General features: G+C 45.4%; 1 protein-coding gene across 5 annotated transcripts in view; it reads left to right on the forward strand.

Moving 5' to 3' along the window:
- Positions 1-22,828, forward strand: part of LOC115576902 (striated muscle preferentially expressed protein kinase) — a 37,235-nt gene that overhangs the window by 2,832 nt on the left and 11,575 nt on the right. The window contains exons 2-33 of one of the 5 annotated variants that reach the window (XM_030409529.1): positions 205-247; positions 882-1,205; positions 2,788-2,886; positions 6,600-6,750; positions 7,907-8,683; positions 8,876-9,300; positions 10,117-10,263; positions 10,602-10,784; positions 13,013-13,176; positions 14,026-14,114; positions 14,275-14,450; positions 14,547-14,733; positions 14,927-15,000; positions 16,104-16,262; positions 16,344-16,533; positions 16,688-16,917; positions 17,005-17,124; positions 17,213-17,317; positions 17,609-17,815; positions 17,915-18,038; positions 18,307-18,479; positions 19,061-19,173; positions 19,311-19,479; positions 19,787-19,886; positions 20,677-20,877; positions 21,304-21,361; positions 21,447-21,524; positions 21,602-21,774; positions 21,920-21,946; positions 22,044-22,196; positions 22,283-22,325; positions 22,441-22,506. In XM_030409529.1, the coding sequence (XP_030265389.1) occupies positions 1,073-1,205; positions 2,788-2,886; positions 6,600-6,750; positions 7,907-8,683; positions 8,876-9,300; positions 10,117-10,263; positions 10,602-10,784; positions 13,013-13,176; positions 14,026-14,114; positions 14,275-14,450; positions 14,547-14,733; positions 14,927-15,000; positions 16,104-16,262; positions 16,344-16,533; positions 16,688-16,917; positions 17,005-17,124; positions 17,213-17,317; positions 17,609-17,815; positions 17,915-18,038; positions 18,307-18,479; positions 19,061-19,173; positions 19,311-19,479; positions 19,787-19,886; positions 20,677-20,877; positions 21,304-21,361; positions 21,447-21,524; positions 21,602-21,774; positions 21,920-21,946; positions 22,044-22,196; positions 22,283-22,325; positions 22,441-22,506 (5,094 nt within the window). In that variant the 5' untranslated portion in view covers positions 205-247; positions 882-1,072. The remainder of the gene's footprint in view (positions 1-204; positions 248-881; positions 1,206-2,787; positions 2,887-6,599; positions 6,751-7,906; positions 8,684-8,875; positions 9,301-10,116; positions 10,264-10,601; positions 10,785-13,012; positions 13,177-14,025; positions 14,115-14,274; positions 14,451-14,546; positions 14,734-14,926; positions 15,001-16,103; positions 16,263-16,343; positions 16,534-16,687; positions 16,918-17,004; positions 17,125-17,212; positions 17,318-17,608; positions 17,816-17,914; positions 18,039-18,306; positions 18,480-19,060; positions 19,174-19,310; positions 19,480-19,786; positions 19,887-20,676; positions 20,878-21,303; positions 21,362-21,446; positions 21,525-21,601; positions 21,775-21,919; positions 21,947-22,043; positions 22,197-22,282; positions 22,326-22,440; positions 22,507-22,828) is intronic. The other 4 variants (XM_030409530.1, XM_030409533.1, XM_030409531.1 and 1 more) reach the window with 4 other exon arrangements.

The following is a 22,828-nucleotide window of genomic DNA, read 5'->3' on the forward strand; positions in this document are numbered from 1 at the left end:
AACCATTTCTTCCTACATACACGTGATTTTTTTAACAAATTCTCGTACAAATCTCGCCAATTTAAAGGAAAAACATCCCGACAGCGACAGTCCTCCTGGGTGAATGCGACCACTCTCTGTTTGCTCTCTGGTGTTTTGTGTAAAACAGACTCTGTGGCTGTGTTTACTGTTAAATAATGCATTGTGCTCTGTATCTTGTTTCAGAGAACTGGGCACTCCACACGGACTTTTGGCAGATTTACCCATGGTGTGTTGTCAGTATGAGCTTTAAACCAATTCTACTATCTTACTTGTTGTTTACTTTTCTGTAAAGAATGTAACCTACTGCAGCTTCCTCCTGTTTTCTGCCTGTGCTCCACTTTGATTTACTCCTCTAATAACCCCTTTTAATATATGAAAGCTGCTGTTGTAGAACATCTGTATTGCTGTAGTTGTTCCTTTATGCTTTTACTGCTTGACTGCTTACAACAGGAGTGGGGTTTTTTTTTTATTATTGTACATCCACCCCCTCAAAGCAACGTTTCTGTAATCACGCCGTTGCCTCTCACTGCATAAAAATCCTGGAGTGACTAATGTCTGGCCTCGATGGTTTACGGCCGAATATTTGGCCGTATTCGCGCAATCAGTGATCGAAGCCAAACCAGAGGCTCGCTGTATTTGCATTACAACACAAGCTGAGATATATTCCCCTCGTAATTACATCTCCGAGTCGATTTCCCCCCCCCCACGCTCCGGCGTGCGAGGCCATTTAACTTCATTTGATACAGCCGGGTGGATCTACATACCCACACCCAGGGAGGACACAGGCTACACAATGCTGCTAGCAATGTAATGAGTTAATGGTGATTGTTCATGTTACACTTGGCTTTTGTTATCATTAGGCGGAACCTTCTGGAATTATCTAATCAGGATCTGACTTGATGTTTGAGGCGCAATGAGGTGCGACCCATTTTGTGGTTGTCGTCCTCCTCTTCCTCCTCCTCCTCCTCCTCCTCCTCCCTCACGAGCTCTCTAACCAGTAAACATATCTGTCAGCCGCCCAGCAGTTTGGCTGGTGATTTTTTAGACTCTAATGGGTACGAAGAGGATTGGTCGTGTGGGTGAGAGAGATGCTGGTTTCCATAGTAACGGTGCTCTCCCGTCTGCCCTCTCTTGCTGCCACTATGGAAGCGAAGTTTTCCGCTCCTGCCGAAAGCAAAGCTATGGTAAACCTGCCTGTCTTGATTCATCTCTCAGTTGATTTATTTATTTATTTATTTACGTCAACATCTCTCCATCCGACTGAGTCTGTTCATCCCGCTGATGTAATGTGAGCCGTGCGGCTTCAGGCAATTTTGTTGTTTTTTCGACAGCGTCTGTTGTTTTTCTGTCTCTCCGTCCCTTTTTTTCTGTTCTCTTGTCTTTTTTATTTCTTAGATCTGATTCCTCGTGAAACTCTCCTCCATAATATTTTATTTTTTTTGTCTGCACTGCCACCACAACCCTTTATCTGTCTCCTCTTCATGCTTTTGAATGTTTCTTATTAAAATCGAGACCACAGTCGAATGAATACAGTCCATCGTTTTCTTCTTTGTTGGCACGTTTTGAGTTTCTGTGACTGTGTCTGCTGTTGATGACATCATTCTCTAAATGTTTTGCATTTTCAAGTGTTTCAAGTTTTCTGCTGTTTCATTCACACCGATCCTTTGAAAAAGGTCGACCAGCGGGTTTTAACCTGAAGTTTAAACTTAAACGAGTCGAGTAAAAGTGAGATAATATTATTTTAATGTCCAAATTTAGCACAGTTTTGATCTGTATGTATAACCAACGTTAACCGGTGGCTAACATTAGCAACACTTCAGTAAGAGTACATGACATTTCAATGCAAATTATGTCAATATGTCATTTAAATAATAACTTTAACCGACTTGTATTTCTGGTGTCGACTAGTAAGGTTAGTCTACGAATCAAGAACGCCCCTATTATCCAGTAATCAACTCATATGTATGTAAATAACTTAGATTAATCTAAATTAATCTAAGTATCGCTACAGACGTTAGCATGCTTACCATGCCAACACCAATGCTTCCCAAGATCCCTGAATACGAACTAAACATATTGTACAGTACAGTGGAAGTACAGTACTTGAGTAAAAGTATTTAGTTACATTCCGTCACTGCCGAGTACCATCTAGTCCCTTTTATATCGGAGAGAAGGCCGATGTCTCCAAAACTGCAACCCACGCCAAATATATCTTAGCTGGTATAAATAGCGCAAGAGTCTGTTTGATTTTTAGGGTGAACTATCCCTTTAAAACCAGCTCCTTTGAATATCCTGAATATTTTGTGCTGTTTTTGAATCTCTGGTTAAGAGGCACTGTGATCTCAACAGGGGTCATATTGAAATAATCTTTAAATCCAATAAAGTAAAAATGAAAGGAACAAAGCATTGAGCATGAGTAAATGTAAGAAAATAAGCTCGGTCAGGCTGCAGACCCGAGGAGAGGGCGCCCGTGCGTCCCCCTCCCCTCCATGTCGCAGCCATGTATTTTTATAAGCCACAGCTGGCTTCGTGTCACGCTCCAGCCTCAGCCCATTTATTTCACTCCGGGGGTTCTCAGCGGCTCTTTTCAAGGACCCATCAAACTCGGCGCCCGCTAAGTCAACGTGAAATGTCATTTTCTCCGGGACACTGTGTTTGTTTTCGACCTCCTCTTCTTCTCCACCACCACCACCACCACCACCCTCTGTTTTTCTCTCTCTCCTTCCTCATTCTCCACCTTGACTCATTCGCGTGTCTTTATTGCAGACTCTGAGACCACAGAGGATGAGACCACTGAACCTCAGATGGAAACCAAAGAAGGGCCCGGGAGGCACCACGACAAGGCCGGACGGAGAGGACCTGCAGGTACGGCATCTCAAATCTCGCTGAGGTTTTCATTCCAGGTCTGCTCTCCACAGCTGACGTTTTACTCTTTAAATGTACGTTTCCAAAGTTGCAACACTTGCAGAAGATTATGCAGCGCAGCGCACATTCAGTGGCTCTTTAAACGGTATTTATGAGGTGATCTTCAGCCAACGTCGCTGCCAAAAGCACACTTCTACAAAATTATGATTCAACGCAGGATTGATAGATTTAACGGAGGCTTGTTATCAGCTTGGCCCAAGACGTGCATTGGATAAAATCCGATATGGCAGAACGCTCGATGGTGTGATGCAACCGAGTGACACACTGCCCCAGTTTCCAGCAGGGAACCTGTCTAAGGTCTGGATCTCACTGCCGGGCTCCACGGGGAACAAACACAGCCCAGAAAACTGAGGCTGCTTCTGTCGGATAAATGATGTTAAAGCAAGCGGCGGCAGTTATTCTACGATATTGTGTGTGCTCTCGCTTTGCCAGAATTCAATCAGGAAATGAATGTAGCGCCGTAATGGAGCTACGGTACATTCAGTAAGTGGGACGTTAAGATATGCTCGACTGAGATTGGTTGTTGTAGGGACTGTGTGCGCAACAGTTTTGGCTGGATTTGCATTCGTTTGAGAGCTGAAAGCCAATTTATCAGCCAAAGGTGGCAGGGTCCGCCAAATATAAACAAGGTAAACGGTGTGGAATTGTGTCGTCCTTTAACCTCTTAATGAACGCCCCCATTTTAAGGTTCTTTTTCCAAAACGACATACTGAAATTAAAAGCATGACAGCTTCCACATAGTTTGAGACTCAGGGATGTGCTTGGTACCATTGGAAAGGTAACACCCTCAAGTTTTTTTCTAGAAGTGTAAGTGTGATTCTATGACATACTTACACAGAGTTACAGAGGTTGGAACACAGGTTTTGGTTTTTGTCCAATTCAAATGTCAATAAACTGATTAGGACATAAGGGTTCAGGTATGTCTATGGACACAGCAGACACACTTAGGCCACAGGTCTCAGCTTGCTACACTCAAAATTTGAAGTCAAAAGACAAAAAAATTGATTTTTCACATTTTTTTTCTAAAGGCATGTCTGTGCGTTTTTGCTTGGGTCCTTTTTTTCCAAGAGCACCTACTGAGATTCAAAGGCTTATAACTTGAGAACCCCTTTACCTAGAAACATAATCTTGGTCTCAAATGAAAGCTAAGACCCTGGGGTTTCTTGATTGTTCGACGCTTGTAGCTAGTTTTGGGTTAAATGACATGGATATTCCCATTCTATGGACTCTTGGCGAACTATGAAAAAAAAATTGTGGCATGACATTGTAGCTGTGGAAAAAGGGAACACTCCGAAGGCATGTAGGTATTCTTGCTTCTTGCGGTAGAGGGCTCTTTCTAATGTTGTGTCATGGTGAGTTTAGAAGGCTATTACATGGTCTGGAAATAACTTTTTTCCTTTGTGTTTGGGCTTAAAATAATCACGACAGTGTATATACTGTTAAGATCAGATGCTTAAAAACTATTAGCAAAAAAAACTATTCGTTTTTACGAAGGGTGTTCGTTTAGTGAAGGGTGTTCCTATGTAGGAACGGTGTCATTACAGAAGTATGTTTGGTATTTTTGCTGGATAAACAACTAAAACATTAACTACTTTCAACTAATTTAGGCCCTCTCTTGATTAAAGATGCACAATGCAACTTTTTAAGGGGCCTGTAAACAAACAGGGGCGCTGTATATGCGGAATAGCAGTTTGTAGGAGCTAACACGAGTTTAAGTTGTGCTTTAAAGCCATTTGTTTTAGCAAAACAGGCTTTTATTTGAGATTATGGCGGGTCAAGAACAAAAACAGCACACTAAGAAATGCAGATGTTAAAAGGATTGTGTTGCGTGGCAGATTTTGACCTACTGATCTTTTCCCTGTATAGAAAAGATTCCCCGAAATACTCCTCACTAATTTGCTAAAGTGGCGTTGGTGCATTGGCGTCACGGAAGCCGCCTGCCCTCCCAACCAGGCAACAGGATGTCTGAATATAGATCCGAAATATTGACACCCTTCTCCTGAACCACAGAGAAAGTTTATGTTCCTTCCCTTCACTTGTGCGCAGTGTTTGCACTTTTTCTAAGTTCTCGTGTTGGCGGGCCGACGCGCCCTCCATCACGTTCCCTCCAGAGGCGAGCAGCAACGAGAGAGGGAAAGAAAGAGAATATCAAATGAGGGAGGGACGAGGTGATGCATCATTTGTTCTCTTCAAGGAGCAGATTCTGGTTGCCTCAGCTGCATACAGGAATTACAGATTAGTTTCCTGCCTCCTGCAGAAGACTCCAGACGATGTTGAGATCCTGCGGACGTGTATAAACGGGATCGCCTGTTAAAATGACCCTCCATTTAGCTTCAACTCGCGGCACTAAAAGCCTCAAAATGAAAGGTGAAGGTGGCCCGAATTGCCTCACAAGGAAATGGCAACAGCGTTCTGAAGCTCAAAATGTCAAGACCTTGTGATATTTCTCTTGTTTTCTTCGACTGTGGCGCTGAGTCAGAACCATTTCTGATTGCGGCGGGAGTCTGTCGTTTTATATCCTCGACACCGCCGCCGCTTCAAGGTTTCCGTCGTTAGCCCGAGATGCTGACTGCTCGCTCTTTTCGCCGCCCCAAGCAGTCCTGTCTCCGTTGCTCATCACTAAAACGTCAATCATTACCTGATTTGCGACGGGGGAGGATCTCTTTAAGTGGTGCGCGCTGCCCCCGCGACGTCGCTCCCACGCTTTCTGTTTCATTTCCTGTTTTTCGAGCGATCAATAGACTCTTAATCCCGACTTCTAATGATGTTCCTGCTCTCCGTTTTACGTCAGTATCAGTTTCTACCAGCTCAGGATTCTTGCTCCTTGGATTGATGAATCTTTTAGTTGATTAATTCATCTTTTTTACAGACTTGTCAGACATTTAAAAGAAAAACAAGCATTGATAATCGGCGCTTTCTTTTATACCTATAAAATAAAAAAGCAGAAAGCCTCCCACACGAGCTTAATTGCGTTCCAAAAATGATATTAACTCTCTGACATTTTAATCGACCTTTCATTTAACATTAATGAAACATCATCTGGTATTCAAGTCAGGTTTATCTTCCTCTCACCGTCTGGTGATATTTCCTCAGAGCAAAACCAACACCGAAGCACCGCCTGTGCAGACAAAGCCCTGTGGCTTACTCCTCGGTGCCGCAGAGCTCCATTGTTGTCCAAAACTGATTAAAAACGCATCAATTAGCCAAACTGTTGCACTGGGTGTTCCTTAATTACAACGAACACAGGCGCCGTAGCTTATTTTGAGTCAATCCCAGATATAGTGCAACATCCCACTGCTGTAATTACTCATTAGACTACTAAACGTGTATTCATCCACAGCTTAAAGTAGTCCCTGAAAAGGTATACTATAAAAGCTTTGTCGTGAAAACTGTGTCCTTTATCTCGTGTCTCCGCGACGTGCAGAAGGTCAACAATATCTGTTTTCCTGGAGCGTGCAGCGCATGCTCGTCACAATCGTTCAAGAAATGTTACCCTCCGTCAGTTTGGATGCTCAGATTGTTATCGTGGAGCGGATTGATCTTGGCGTGGACGACCCTGAGCATTTTTCTGGGTTTTGCTCTTTAAAAACAAGCTTTTCTTACAGCTGTGATGGAAAACTACAGTCCAGGCTTGTTTCTCTGTCTCTCTGCAGGTGAGGGAGGAGGGATGATGGACTATAACCCAGATGGTTCAGACCGCAGGGCGACCCTGCCCGGTGCCTATGACCCTGTGGTGGAGCGAGAGCTTCGCGCTCTGGGCTCCCGCCCTCCAGGGCCCCATTTGGACCCCACAAACCCAGCCAGGCAAGCCCTCGGAGGGGCTCCTGCTGAGGGGGCCCCCCCTGTCCGTCACCTGGGTGTGGAACCGCTGATCCGGGCGTCTCACGCTAACCTTGCGCGGCCTGTTCAGGGGTCAGAGGAAAGTGTTTCCGTAGGCAGCGACTACTATGGGAGCATGTTCAGCCTCTACAGAGGGAGGACATTTTCTATGCCGTTATAGCACATGGCATTTTATTTTTTAGGAGACCAAAACAAGAAAGACTGGCCACAAAACCCCCCAAATTGCAAAGAAAACTGACACATAAGACAAGACGTTATATCCTCCATGAACCCAACTCGCAAAAATTGTACTTCATGTTATAAGTTACAGAGTGATTCATTTATTTTCTACTCTTATTTCATAAAATCAGCCATTTTTCATACACGTTTATGTTGAGATCACGCTTTCCTTTGACTCTGTTTTTTATTGCTGTGAGTGTGGTTTGGTTTCAAGCTAACGAGTCTTAAGCTAACAAGCTGTATTTCTAATAGCCATTTAAGAAGACGACATGGTACAATCTGCTAACATGTATTATTCAGCACTTTCTGAAAACTGTGATTACTCTTTTTTCAGTCCCTGCATGTTTTGTAGAGCGGCCCCTGACTTTTTTGGATTAACACCATATCTCTATCTGTTTGCTGTGGCATGCATGGATTGCTGGCTTTGATCCCGAGCTAATATTAGCATGAATGTTCTCACATATTATTGATCACAGGTTCTTTTTAGGCATGACGTTTTTGTTTGGGTTTTTTTTGTATTTTGAAGCAGGGGTATTTGTTGTAAATCTGCAATTTTGTTGCTGCAACATGCCTAAAAATTTCCAGTTATTGCTGTTTTTTTTTTTTTTAGAGTGTCTTCCACACTTCCACAGTTAGATTCAGTTCTTATAAAACAAATCTCACATGTGGGCAATGTTGTTTCATTTCTGTTCCTTTATCAGCCATTGCATTTTACACTCTCATACATGTTGCTCTCTGAAAACGAGACGCAAGGAGCACAGACAAACACACAAGGAACTCACTGATGAACACGAAACACAACACAAACACAAAATGGAGGTACGCCTGCTCCTTCCAACGCCTACAGCAACTACAGCTCTAACTTCACACCTCCGTGTCCCCTCAATCCTCACCCCTCTAGGACTCAAACTGCTGATGAATCTCAGGGGTTCTCCGCCCACGCCCCCCTGTCTTCTCCCCAGCCACCTCCCACCACACACAAAAATGGCATCAGTGCCCCGAAGCAAGACCCGGATAAAACCAAACCTTCAGATCCCCAATCTTCTAAGACAGACCAGGCATCTGGTGTGGTCATGACGCCCAAACTGGCTCGTGCGGGGCCAAGGATCTCCGACAAGGTCCGCGCTTTTGAGGAGCGAAGGGCTAGCGTGGACCTGCCGGGAGGAGCATCAGGACGAGCGGTTCCCTTCGACTCAAACGACGGCGGAAGGAAGGTGGGAGGCCCCGCCGCGGCCCAGAAACGAACGGCGTTCAAGCAACGGGCCTCTTCGTTAGAGGACCAGACGAGCTACTCCCAGAGGGTCCAGAGCAAGTTCGCAGAGGAGCTCCAGAGGATCAAGAAACTCGTGGGGAAGCCGAGCTTGAAGAAGGCGTTCTCCACCGAGCAGCTGTCGCAGAAAGAGAGGGTGACCACGGGGAAGCTAGAGCCCATTCCTCCCCAGGTGGTTAAAAAGTTGGAGGCGAGGGAGCGAGCCGTGGAGGAGAGGGAAGGGAACATCCGAGGAAAAGGTCTGGGGACTCGGAGGGAAAACCCTGCGAAGGATAAGATGACACAGCCAGATTCGCAGGGGAAACCAGTGGATAGCACAGCAAAAATCTCTGTTACCATGGTGACAGCACCAGTACACCAGTTACCAGGACAACCATTACCATCAGCCACAAGGACAAGCCTCACCAGGTTTGGAGAAAATCCATCTATATTGATGAAATTGTGTGTTTTTAATATCTTTGAAAAAAAACATTTTTCTTTGTTAGATTAGCCAATTTTCCACAAAATCTGGATACAAAATCGGGATCCGCGCTCCACTTCTTGAATATTTATATCACATTTGTCAGTATTACATAACGCTTTTCTTGTCTTTGCACGCAGGGAAACCCTACAAAGCACTCCGGCAGCTGACAAAGACGCACATGTTCCCACGTCTCAGAAATCCTCCTTCAGAAATCTGGAGATGGATTCAAAGATGGACCGTAGATCACCAAGCCCGCATGGGAAGAGAGCGTCCCAAATAACTGTGAGGGAACCAGGGTCCCAGTATCCACCCAAGCCCCCCCGACTCACCCCGTCGCCCACTCCCTCCATCAGCCCCCTCCTGAAAAGGAGGAAGGCGGAGGTGGGTCGGACGTCTCCGGCCTTGAAATTAAACATCCCCACGATCCTGGTGGAGGATGAACCCATGGAGACGGAATGCGTCGCAGACAGGAGCGCTGAGGGAACTAAGACCAGGAGGAAGGAGGGGAAAGTTCGGAAGAGCAAGACGGGCCGTGCTGCTCAACCCAGATCTCCAGAGGAAGGTAGGATGTACTTTATGGTGATTGCCTTTGTAAAGATCAAACAGCAGCTACTGCAGATGGATGTTAAAGCCAAGTTCTCCTAATGGCCTCCGGCTGCCGGCTCCAAAAATACTTGGACCGCACCAACGTCGATGAGAAACTTCAGTGTTTCTTCTGTCCGTCTAATAGGGAATATCTCTGAGGTCATGTCTGCCTTGATTGACAGGTCTCTCAGGGAGAGGCCACACCACAGTGGCTGCTGCTTGCACGACCCGACCAAGGTCATTATAGTTTAAAGTGGCAACAGGCAACATTTCCCCTCTGGTGTTTCCAAGTGCTATTATTGTTGATGACGCCGTTGCACAGACAACTGGATCATTTCCGGGGTTTTTTCTCTACACACCACAGGACGAAACACGAGATTTAGTACGTTGTAATTTGGCTCCATTAGCCTCAGCGAGTGGTTCTCAACCTACTGTCGGGGTGAGAAACCCCCAAAACTAATGTGTCTGGATGATGATTATCTAATTAGGGAAAGCATTTCTCTTTTTCCGTGTGGAGTGCTGGGTAGATTTATGCTTCAATATTGTTGCTTATTACAGAAGAGGCACCAAGATTATGGACAAAAAGGTGATAAATATATGAAAAATGTAGATCGATAATGGTGTCTAATACACAGATTTGCTGCAGGGCCCAGACTCATTGATAGAACTCATTCCACATTAAGGATGCCAAAGAAAGGAACTAGCCCACGACTAATTTTGGGGCTGACCCATTTAGGAAAACCAGGTAATGGAGCACATGCCGCCTCGCATTAACCTGACGTGTCGTCTTCAGGGGGCTCGTCCGACGACTCCTACCTGTCTGCTGATGACGAGCCGGCCGAGCGCCCGAGGTTTGACAGGCCTCTTGAGGATGTCACGGCATCAAGCGGCACCGAGGTCACGCTGAAATGCATCGTCGCTGGGAGCCCGCCACCTACAGGTACAGCTGAGAAGTCGGTTATTAGTAAACTACTTGGACAGATAAAGAAAGTATGCAATTAACTTTTTACTTACTGACATAAATGCAGAGAACAGTGACTTCTTGCAGCAGGAAATACAAAGATTTCCATGTCAGGACTTTTGGATTTCAATCGAAAATCTGCTCTTTTGAAAATTCAAGATGCTTTTAAGTGATAATCTGCAAAACCCAAAACCAGTGAGCTCATCTTTGTAAGGTGGATGGTGCTATATCTGTTTTCCTGTGGGTGGTTTCATTGGTGTGTTTGTCATCTGTGTGAATGTGTTTTTTTTTTTTTTTTTCTCTCTCTGCCTCCTCAGTGACATGGAGGAAGAGTAATGTAGAGATACGGAGCGACGCTTTCCATGTGGTTAAGGCTGAGGGTGAGCGGCACAGTCTGGTGATAAAGCAGATGAGGCCGAACGACGCGGGGTCGTACTGCGTCACGGCTGTCAACGCGGCCGGCAGAGCGTCCTGCGGCGCCAGGCTTTACATCCAATCAGGTGAGACGAGGGCCAGATCAGCGAGGATAGCCCTCCACGCGCAGCGGCTTGGATTTGATGTTGGGGTGGCACATTTACAAGCACGAAACACAACCATTTAAAACGAAGACAGAGACGTCGGGGCACATGAAAACGATGGCTCTCCCATGAAATACATGTTGACTCACACGCAAAACTCGCTTTAATCCACTGCCAGCCCTCCTCCGCCTGACATTCTGTCTTAATGACTACAAAGGCCTGCTGGAGCTCAGCATCCCGGCCGGGGGGGGGGGGGGCTCCGTGCAGTGATAGTTGCCATGGCAACCCATGAATTCTTAACGGCGCTGGGTGAGGATTCAAAAACGCGGGCCTGCCCCGTCGCACAGAGGTCCCCGAAGTCTTAAAGGCAGGCACTGGATTTGGCTTGTAGACAAAATAAATATTCCTTCTTGCAAAGGTGGATGTGTGTTTTCTGCCGTGCAGCCGTGTGAAGAGCCTGTGCCTCCTTGTACCGGAGAGTTGATTCATCTCATGTAAATGCAACCTGCACGTCACTAGTTTTGTCAACAAATGTGAGTGTTGCACTCTGGTGCCGTCTCGCCAGCAGCACCGGGGGCCCCTCGCGTTGCCATATTAGGCCAGAGGAGTCGAAACTTGCCGGAGTATTTTTAGCCGACCTCTTGTTCTCGCGGGTAATTGCAGTCTGCTTTATGTCCCCAGTGCGAGATTGCTGCTGCAATCATGGAGTTTTTTCATCTCTCCCTCAGATTTCACGCTATACAGAGCTCGGAGTTGTCAGAATGTGGTGGGAGATTTTGTGAGTCATTTTTTTTTTGTTGCAGGGAACAGAGTGGAGCTTTGGCAGGGCGCACCAAAACACACAGAGGGAGTGATTTATAGGCTACAAAGGATGGCAAACCTCTATTTGGTGAAGGGGATTAAACACTGTTGTCTTGTGATTTCTGCATAAAACATGAAACAAGTATGAAGATTTCCCAGCTTTTCACTCAGTTCTCAAGGAAAGAAATGTATTGAATCTACACAAAAGATGACTTTTAGATATTTTAGTGGCTTTTGGATGTCAGGATTTTTAGAGAGCACGTATGTGACGGCAATAGGACAGAAGATGAGACCGAAAAGGAAGGTTAGCTGGATGGGACTGTGCTGCGGTTGTGTAAGAGTTGGCAGGTTCACGTAAATACTCCTGAGAGTTATCCCCTGGTGCACAGACGCAGCTCAGGGATGTGAATCTAGGTAGGTTGTTTTGATATTTTTCCTTTTAATGCTGGCATTATGACACTTCGTGAATATCTACATACTTAAACACTATAATCTGGCTTTAATTCTGTTTTTCTGTGAGGAGGAAATCAATAAATCTAATGTTTTATTGCTACAAGTCGAGTGTTGTTTGGTTTATCTAGATTTTTAGCGTGTGGACAAGCCCGTTTACAGCAGAGGACCACGTCTCCTGTCCTTTTAGACAGTTGAGTTAGTTTTATAGCTGCATTTTCGTGCGTCCGATACGCTGTCAGTCCTCAAAGGAGGACATGTCTTCATTCTGCTCCACTGATGGCTTTTATTCATTTCCAGTTGTCGCGGTCTTATCTGCTAATGTCAGATGTCTGAGTTTTTTACAGAGAAAGTAGGAAGCAGAAGCAAAGAGAAAGCGACGGGGCAGAAAGAGAAAGATATAAGAGTCTAAAGAGAGCTACTGTCGGGCGGTGGTGTTTTATATTTCTCTATCCAGCCGTGAATTAATTCTGACTTTTAGTAGGAGCTGCCAGGAGTCCAGACACAGCGTCTGCTCTGGAACCTCCTTGGGAAAAAGCGAATGATTGGGTCAGGGATTAAGGGATTAATTCATTATCTGTTCAGCTACGGTCACTTCAGAGAGGTCCCTACACTGTGTGTGTGTGTGTGTGTGTGTGTGTGTGTGTATATATGTAGCCCACTCATGTCTAAGTCACCGCTCCATGTTGCCAACTGCTCATCTTGGCGAACGATGGTAATCTCCAGAAAAGCAAGCAAAGACTGTAAACATCAGAGCCCTGACAGATTGTTCCCGTCTAAAGGTTTAACGAGCCACCCTGGTGCCGTGGTAACCATATTTCAGAGAGATTTGCACTTAATTACACAAATTAAGAAGTGTGCAAATTGGTTTTGACTTTTCATGAACCAAAGGGAAAGTGAATTAGATCTAGTTCATGTGTGCTTTCTTATGTGTGGTATCACTCTTGCTGTTCTCGCAGAGCCAACCCACATGCAATGTGGGAAACAGGCCGGGGCCTTGGAGGTCAGCAGCCCGACCCAGTCGGATGAGGAGTACCTGAGCCCTCAGGAGGAGGCGATGGAGCTTGGGGACACACCTGCTCCGAGTAAAAGGGTCCACTTTAAAGAACCTCCATCATTTCAGGTGAGTGAGTCTCAAAAGCAAAACCTAGATTTCTTCTTTAAATCGGATCCTCTGTTCTGACTGTCTTTAAACATTACTCCCAAAATCGACCCAAAAAAAAGAAAGCCAGAGGCTGGTCCGTCATCACACCGTTGTCAGAAAATGAAGAGGTTGATAAATGAAGCTATTTTAGGCACAGTCATTCTATGATGTGACATGAAATTCATATTTTCCTTTTTTTACTTGCACATCAGCCACGACATTAAAACCACAGACAGAGACGGTGAATAGCATTGATCTTGTTACATTGCACTATTCTTCTAGGAAACTTTGGGTACTGACATTCATGTTGAGGCCACTTAACACGTACCACCAAGTACACCTTCTCATGGCAACAGCACTCCCCGATGACAGTGGCTTCTCAGCAACACAATGCACCCCACCACACTGCAGAAACTGCACAGGCATGGCCAGAGACACAAAAGTCCGATCCAGGGATACTCCACCTCGCAGCCCTCAGGATTCAGAGGATCTCTGCCAGCGCCCTGGTGCCAGACACCACCACCACTCCTGTGTCCATGCCTCAATGGGTCTGAGCCAAGTCCAATCCACCATAGGGCCTCCATTGATTGGGGGTATCCTGTGATGTCTGGTACCAGGGGCCTTAGCAGTGGATCCTTTGGGTTTGAGTCCAGTTGCTTGGTTTTTTTCCAATAAAATCCCCAAGATATTTAATTTAATTTAATTTGATTATAATCCTAGTTCTATTCACAGAAAAAAGCTGAAAGCTCTCTGATTTCAGAAGCTTCTATGGCTGGCATAATTGCTTCAAACTATAATTACTACTGACGATGTTGTAATTGTTTAAAGGTGGCACCATGTGACCAGGGGGTAACGGAGGGTCAAGACGTCGTCATCGCAGCGAAGGTCAGCGGGCAGCCCAAACCCATGGTTTACTGGTAAGATGGCTCTCTTGAAAGCTTTATTACAGACTTTGCCGACACCCGAAGCTATTACATCAGCCCAAGGTCACTTACTGTCTCCCTGTCACATACGCACCAGCCCTCTATTAAACACATGGGTATAAAGGACTCTGACAGCCACTTTATATCGACCCAGGTTGAAGGACAGAGTCACGGTGAAGACAGCGGGGCGCTTCACCGTGCGAGAAACAGACGACGGCACCAGTGAAATGAGGATCGGCTCAGCTCAGAGGTCGGACGGAGGGCTTTATGTCTGCAAGATCATCAACGAGTTTGGAAGCAAGCAGGCGGAGTGTCGAGTAGAGGTCAAAGGTAAGTGATGAAGAATTGAATCTGTCTAGTTGAATCACGTTGCAACAAATCTCCTGTAATACGTCTTTGTGGCTATATCTTCAATGTGTCCAACAGTGAATGCAGCACAAACGGCGGTGAAAATCACCAGGGAGGTCACAGACGTGGCGGTGAAGGCCGGAGAGTCGGCCATGTTTGAGTGTTACATCACAGGACCTCCAGACGTTGATGTGGACTGGCTGTCCAATGGGAAGTTAATCCAGCCAGCGCTGCTCAACTGCAAGATGCATTTTGATGGCAAAAGGTCTTTAATTCTTTAGTTTTGTTTTACTGTCTGTGTAAATAACGGGTTTTCCTCGTGTATGAGAGCCTGGAAAGATTGTTTATTGTTAAAATCCCTTCATCTGTTTGTCCTGGATCCAAAATCCATTGTTCTAGACTGCTTTACTTTTCAACATGAATTGTTTTTTGAAAGACTGTTTCGTTTTATCTTACAGGTGCCGTCTGTTGCTGAATTCAGTACACGAGGATGACAGTGGAACATACACTTGCAAGCTGAGCACTGCCAAAGGTAAACCACAAACATTTTCCTATTGTTTGGAGAGGAAGTTGGAAAATACACATTGATATCTGTTCCTACTGAGGAGGCTATGGATGTGTTTGCTTCTGTTTGTTTTGTATGTTTTTTGCATGTTTCTGTTTGTTGGGTTGGGTAGAGGGACGGTTGGTTGGATGATTGGTTAAATGATTGATTGGATGGTATGTCAGTTGATTGGATGTTTAAGTTGTTGGTTGGATGGTTGTTTGGTTGATTGGATGTTTGAATGGTTGATTGGTTAAATGATTGATTGATTGATTGATTGGTTTGTTGGATGGTTGTTTGGTTGATTGGATGTTTGAATGGTTGGTTGGTTGGATGGTTGGTTGGTTAAATGATTGGTTGGATGGTTGAATGATTGATTGGATGGTTGGTTGGTTGGTTGATTGATTGGACGGTTGGTTGAATGGTTGGTTGGATGGTTGGTTGAATGGTTGGTTGGATGGTTGGATGGTTGGTTGGATGGTTGGTTGGATGGCAGGTTGGTCGATTGGATGTTTGAATGGTTGGTTGGATGGTTGAATGGATGGTTGGTTGGGTTGGTTGGATGGTTGAATGGTTGGTTGGATGGTTGGTTGAATGGTTGGTTGGATGGTTGGTTGAATGGTTGGTTGGATGGTTGGTTGAATGGTTGGTTGGTTGGATGGTTGAATGGTTGGTTGGTTGGATGGTTGAATGGTTGGTTGGATGGTTGGTTGGATGGTTGGATGGATGGTTGAATGGTTGGTTGGATGGTTGGTTGAATGGTTGGTTGGATGGTTGGATGGTTGGTTGGATGGTTGAATGGTTGGTTGGATGGTTGGATGGTTGGTTGGATGGTTGGATGGTTGGTTGGATGGCTGGTTGGATGGTTGAATGGTTGGTTTGATGGTTGGTTCCTTGATTTGCCAAAACTACAGATTTCAATTAAATTTAAGACGGATGTTGGATCTCGGCCCAGAATAGACCCCATTAACTTTTCGTGCAGGTCAAGGAATTTTGACTGTCTTTAACAGTTTATGATGCAGTGTTGTATTAATGTTCAAAAAAGCCTCTGAAAAGATACATTACCAAGCGATGTGCCATTGTATTTACAGAGGAGCTGACCTCAAGCGCCAACTTGAGGGTCACCCCATCCAGGGAGCCTCTGTTCACCCGTAAGCTGGACATCCTGGAGGTCATCGAAGGTCGCACTGCCCGGTTTGACTGTAAAGTGAGCGGCTTGCCTGCTCCACGGGTCACATGGATGCACTTCGGTAAGAATCGGTTGTTGGTGGTTTTCTAGATAACTAACATCTCCTCAATGGAGATTTTTCATAACATAAATGTTCTTTCAGAGACGAGAGTGGAGGAGAGTGAGAACATTCGTATCCTTCAAGAGGGGGGTCGTCACTCACTTGTCATCACCCACGTCAGCAGCGATACGGAGGGCTTCTACACAGCAGTCGCTCAAAACGTCTACGGAAAGGCTGACTGCACCGCCGAGCTCTACATGCAAGAACCTCGAGCCGCCATCACCTCTCACATGTAAGAGAAGTCATTCATATGGAAGACAACTCGATGACATATTATGTCATTTTATAAGCCTTGAAATCAAAACCAAGCTGCCAGGAGACGAGGAGACACTCGTGCTCTCAATGCACAGAAATGAAATAAACCCGTCAATCTTTCCTTCCTCCAGGGCCAAGCTGGAGAAGATGCCATCCATTCCCGAGGAGCCCGAGGTGCTGGAGAGTGAAGTGGAGAGGAGGACGATGCCAGACTTTGTTAAACCTCTGGCCGACGTGGAGGTGATCGAAGGCAAAGAGGTGGTGCTGAAATGCAAGGTGGCGGGCCTTCCCTACCCGACCATCGGCTGGTACCACAACGGCAAGCGTATCGAGAGCAGCGAGGAACGCAAGATGACCCAGTGTAAGGGAAGATGTCAGTAACAAACAAAAACAAATAATTTTTTTAGGGGGACATAGTGAATAAGAAACATGTGTGTCTGTTATCCAGACAGGGATGTCCACAATCTGGTCATTCGGAATGCCTGTCACGCTCATGGGGGCGTCTACAAGGCCGTCATCTCCAATAAAGTGGGCAAAGCAGCCTGCTATGCACATCTATACGTCACAGGTAAAGACGGACGCTTAATTTTACATGAGAGTATAATAATTCCAGTGTAGTTGTGTGTATAATGATGTATTTATTAATTTGAAACCAGACATCGTTCCTGACCCCCCTGACGGCCCCCCAGTGATCGAGGCTATCACAGGGAAAACTATCAGCCTCAGCTGGAAGAGACCAAAGAGGCTCGACTCTTCTTTCGGTAGGTTCACTGTGCCTCTGTGATGCTAATTTCAATTTTTTTTGCCCTCAATACTGCACAAAGAAAGGCCTTATCAAAAAAAATTCAATTAACATAAAACACTTGCAGAGGAACACTATTTTTAGCGCACTCGTCCTGGATCTTTGCTTTCTTTTCATTCCGAGATGTTTTTAAGCCTCTTTGGATTCCATATCTCATCAGCACAGATTTGAAAACAAAACAAAATCCTTTTTCTCTTTGCATCTTAAGCACCTGACCATGTGTTTTATTGTCGTATATTTGACTGCACAGATTCCGGCGCCTTGCTTTACGTGGTCCAGCAGCAGCCTCTGGGCTCGATCCAGTGGTCTGTGGTGGCGTCGAACCTGAGGGAGACCAACTACACCGTCACCTCGCTGTCCAAAGGAGTCCGATATGCTTTCAGAGTGCTGACGTCCACCGGGAAGACTTTCAGCAAACCATCACCCTCCACTGACCTGGTGCAGCTGCTGGACAGAGGTAAAAGAAAAAAAAAGCTGAGGAAGGCACCGTTAAGTTGCCACCAAGGAGGATGATGATGATTGATGTCTTTTTTTATTTAATCTTTCACGCCTGTAGGACCCTATTTGAGGAAAACACCAGTCATCTTGGAGAAACCGGACATCGTTTACGTGGTTGAGAACCAACCAGCGAACATCACCATCACTCTGAACCACGTGCATGCAGTCGTCACCTGGAAGAGGTTGGTCCCTCTTTCTCACATCAATTTATGTCTTTAATCATTGTTGGAATACCAAGACAAGTGAAGGCGCTGTTCTCATCAGGGACTGTTATAAATAAAGACAGAACAAATGTGGATAACACTGATATTAGCCTCTTAGCTATAACAGACAGGGTTTTTTCTAGCATGGAAACTCAAGAAGTTACAACATTTTTCTGTCATGAGACCCTTAGATCTTGATTTCTAGTCTGTAGCTCTGACTTTTACTTGTTGGCTCCGTCTTCCTCAGGAGGGGGGTGGTGCTGGTCAACAAACCGGGCACGTATGAGATGAGCATGCCAGACGACGATCAACACACCCTGAAGCTCCAGCGGGTCCGAGGCACAGACGTCGGCCAGTTGGTGGTCACGGCCAGCAACCAGTTTGGCAGCGACCTCTGCACGCTTCAGCTGGCCATGGCAGGTCAGTTCAGTCCAGAGCACCACATGGTAAATTTAGCATTTCAGCTTGAATCCAAAGAACTTACTACTGAATTCCTGGCAGCAGTAAATGCCAAAGAGGGGAAGCTGTTTGTAATTTAAGTTTAGCTATTTATGAAGTTAAGGATCATTGCGTCTCCAAGAATGACTTCAGTCTTTTACAGTGAAGACATTCCTTTCCTGAGTGCCATAAATGTTAAAAGAAGATTTGAATAGAAGAACATTTTAAGTGGCGACAAGTATAACCAATATTGGAAGAATATGGTTTCTCCTAATGCGAAACATATTGAACTATTAACATTTTTACTACCACAACAAACAATCTCTCTTGTCCTCGTCTCTCTTTTAAGAGGATCTTGTTCATGCGAAAGTGTTTGTAGCACGTTATTGGTTCAATACATCATAAATTTGAAAAACCAATCATAATTTCTGTGATATGCCACTTTTCAAACCAGCTGGCATATCCTGGGGTTCTGGGTAAAGACAGGAGATCATTATACTCTTAGTCATTCATTTAAATGTCCACCTTTTATGTTCTTTTTCATTCTTTTTCTTCTTCCGTAGTGCCTCCCAAGTTTGAAACCATCATGGAGGATGTGGACGTGCACATCGGGGAGACGTGCCGTCTGGCTGTTGTGGTTGAAGGGAAACCAGACCCAGATATTCTGTGGTTTAAGGTGTGATGTTTGAGAAAATTGTCATCTGTGATGTTTTTTCAAAGCTAGAATATCTTCCAGAGAGCGTTTTTCGTTTCGGTTGCAGCCGGGTTGTGTAATGGAGAAAACCATATTAATAGTTGATTGGTCTGTTGCAGGATGATGTGCTGCTCTCCGAGAGCAGCCACTTCACATTTGTGTACGATGACCCAGAATACTCCCTGGTTGTCCTCAACGCCTGTCCCGATCACTCCGGTGTGTACACCTGCACCGCGAAGAACCTGGCCGGCTCCAACTCCTGCAAGGCCGAACTCACCGTCCACACAGGTCTGTTGTCAAATGGATCAGATCCAAACCTGTGAGAAGGATTATGAGTCCGTGAGACCTAAAGTAAAGAAAGATAAGAGGAGGAAACATCTATAATGAGAAATTTAAGGGACATTTCCGCCATTTTTCTGTTGATCTTTACCATTTAGTCTTGCACCAGTAAATGCTACTTGTTGTTTAAAATCTCCACCATATGGGCGAGAACACAAGGTGGTTCGAGACTACAATATGAAGCCATCTGTCACTCTGCTGGCAAACGTGTACACCCACACACACATAAAAATGCCCGTGTCCATGCTCCATGCAGAGCGAAAAGAAGAGGCTGAGCCAATGGAGGACGAGGGAACCATTCTGAGGAAGATGAGGCGCTTGACGGATTACTACGACAACCACAAAGAGATAGGGAGGTGAGTGCGCGAGAGGCGACGAACGCACACACTCCCGCCGCCTCGCATCCCTTCACGCGAACGCATCGGCGCTAATGGCAGTTTGAGCGGCGAGGGTCGGGGCCGTGGGAGGGCGGGCAGGCGCCACCTGCTTAACAACAGCAGACAGAAAAACGAGAGATGAGTCACGAGGCTGAGTGGAGCGAACGCATTAGCCCGACAGATGATTCGCCTCAGTCTGACTCGGTGGAGACGGACGTTTGCTGTGAATTGTAGAGCAATCTGAACAGCATGATTAGCAGGCAGGATAGTCTGTTTTCCAACCAGTGGACGTGTTTTGGTTATTAAACAGAGAAGCAAACTCTATTCTCCCAAACAGCACAAACAAACACCCGAGAAGCATGAAGGTTGATTCAGTAATCTTTGTACATCCAGTGAATTTCAACTCTTTTTCTTTCTTTTCAGCCTTGTGTTAAATTTCTCTTTAAATAACATTTTAGACGTGAACGGGATCAAAACGAGTGCAGAGCTCAGAGGTCCTCTCGCTGGCTTTGAACCTCCAGCTGCAGTAATTTACCGAATGCTGAAAAGCAAGCGAGTTGACATTTAAGCTGATAATATTTTGTCAGACATAATGCTCGTAAAGGTCAAGAATGAACTCCAACGCTCAAACAGTAGCTGTATTTAGATCTGCGGCCGTAATGAGGTCACTCCGGCTGGTACGATTATGAAAAAAAAGAATCAAGTCTCCTTTGAAAATATTCTTTTGGTATCATTGTTTTTTTAATGTCTAAATGTCTGATTGGTGCAGGGGCGCCTTCTCCTATGTGAAGCGGGTGACTCAGAAAAAGGGAAAGGCCGAGTTCGCTGCCAAGTTCATCTCTGCTCGAGGGAAGAGGAAGGCCTTGGCTCTCAGAGAGATGGACCTGCTGTCCGAGCTGGACAACGAGAGGATCCTCTACTTCCACGACGCCTTCGAGAAGAAGAACATGGTGGTGATCATCACAGAGTTGTATCCTTTCAACGTGGCTTATTCACAACGACGGGAAAGGTTGCAGCTTCTTTTTCTACCTGTAGAAAGTCGAAAAGGCTCTACTTTTCCTGCAGTGCCGTTTCAAATTTGATCTGCTTCGTTGTTGAACAAAAGTGCACTTACATGCATCTCAAGGACACTAAAGATCCAGAGCATTAATCCTAATGTCTTCTGCAGTCCCCTGGAGGCATGAATGGAGCGCAGCGCAGCCTTTTCTCTCTGACTCATCGCCGATGAGTGGAATTAGCAAGAGATAGGATGTGTGGGAGTTTTGCTCATTTATAATTCATTTCTCATGCACCTACCACTTGGCTTATCTGTGCAGTCAAGTCACAGCTCTTTTCTCCTTCTTCTTCTTCTTCTTCAATGTTTTTTTTTTTTTTTTTCCTCAACTGTTGTGTGAAGATGTCACGAGGAGCTGCTGGAGAGAATGTCCAAAAAAACAACAGTCAAGGAGCTGGAGGTTTGTGTGTGCCTGCGCTGACTGCACTGCGCCATCATTATGTAACACGACTTTTAAGTTCCTTCCCTGGTGTTTTTCTCCACAGATCCGCGTGAGTGTTCAGCAGGTTTTGGAAGGTCTCCGTTACCTCCATCAAAAAAACATCGCCCACCTTGATATTAAGGTAGCTCTCCGTCCAAACATTGCAGATTTATTGATCAATATATCTGATTTAAAAGTACCTTACGTTGTTTCTTCTAGCCTGAAAACATTTTAATGGCGAGCGCCGGGAGCGACCAGATCCGCATTTGCGACTTCGGTAACGCCATGAAATTGGATTCTTCTGAGGAGTACTACTGCAAGTACGGCACGCCAGAATATGTCGCACCGGAGATCGTTAACCAAACGCCCGTCTCCACGGCAACAGACATATGGTGAGCCACCTGTTCTCCAGCGTGGAGAAGTGACTACACACTGCAGGCTCCAGCCTCGTTATCTGCAATTGTAATAAAGTCTCTTGTCTTTTATGAGCTTCCATGTCGTTTCCACGTGTCATTCATCTGTCCTGCTCTCCCACAGGCCCATCGGTGTCATCACTTACCTCTGGTATGTCATATACACTTCTGTTTTTTCCCCAAAACATGTATCTTTAGAGGCCCAAACTTTAATGTGACTCAAAGCATCATGTTTTATTTTACTTCAGCCTGACTGGTGTGTCGCCTTTCGCTGGCGAGAACGACCGAGCCACAGCCTTAAACATCCGTAACTACAACGTGGCGTTCGAGGAGAGCATGTTCTCTGACCTCTGCAAAGAAGCCAAGGGATTCGTCATCAAGCTCTTGGTGGTGGACAGACTGTAAGCATCTAGATCGTTTACCATAAACACATGAATATCTATAACTTCTTTTCTAAACACGCTCCTGCCTCTTCTGCCTCCTCTAGGAGGCCCAGTGCCATCGAGTGCCTTCGTCATCCTTGGTTCAAGGTGAGTCATCACTCAGAAAATGAATCACCCAGCCTCAAACCTTTCAGTGTGTCATGAGATTTGTGTTTATATCCCCGCCAAGGTTAATGGCGACTCCCCTCTTTTTGTCTTGCAGTCACCGACGAACAAGAGCATCAGCACGGCGATGCTGAAGCAAGTTCTGTCCCGAAGGCGATGGCAGGTAAAGCCACTGTGATGACAAATTGGTAGAAAGGCATTTGAGTGTGTGGAAATAAAAAGGGACATTAAAAATCCAAGGGCTGATTCAAAGAGAGTGAGTGAGAGAGCCGAAAGTATCCTTTTAGACCAGAACAACTCACATTGGATGTTTCATAGTTTGGTTGGTTCTTAGTTTTGTCATTGGAGATGACTGACTTTCTGTTTAAAGTTTAAACTCAGAAAAAACAGTACAGTTGAATCTATAAAGTTAAATATTGTCCAAACCATCCAACATTATAAGTCACAAACGTACCGACTGATGGAGGTAAACCTTTGATTAAATA

This window comes from Sparus aurata, chromosome 24 (assembly GCF_900880675.1).
Source record: "Sparus aurata chromosome 24, fSpaAur1.1, whole genome shotgun sequence".
NCBI lineage: Eukaryota > Metazoa > Chordata > Actinopteri > Spariformes > Sparidae > Sparus > Sparus aurata.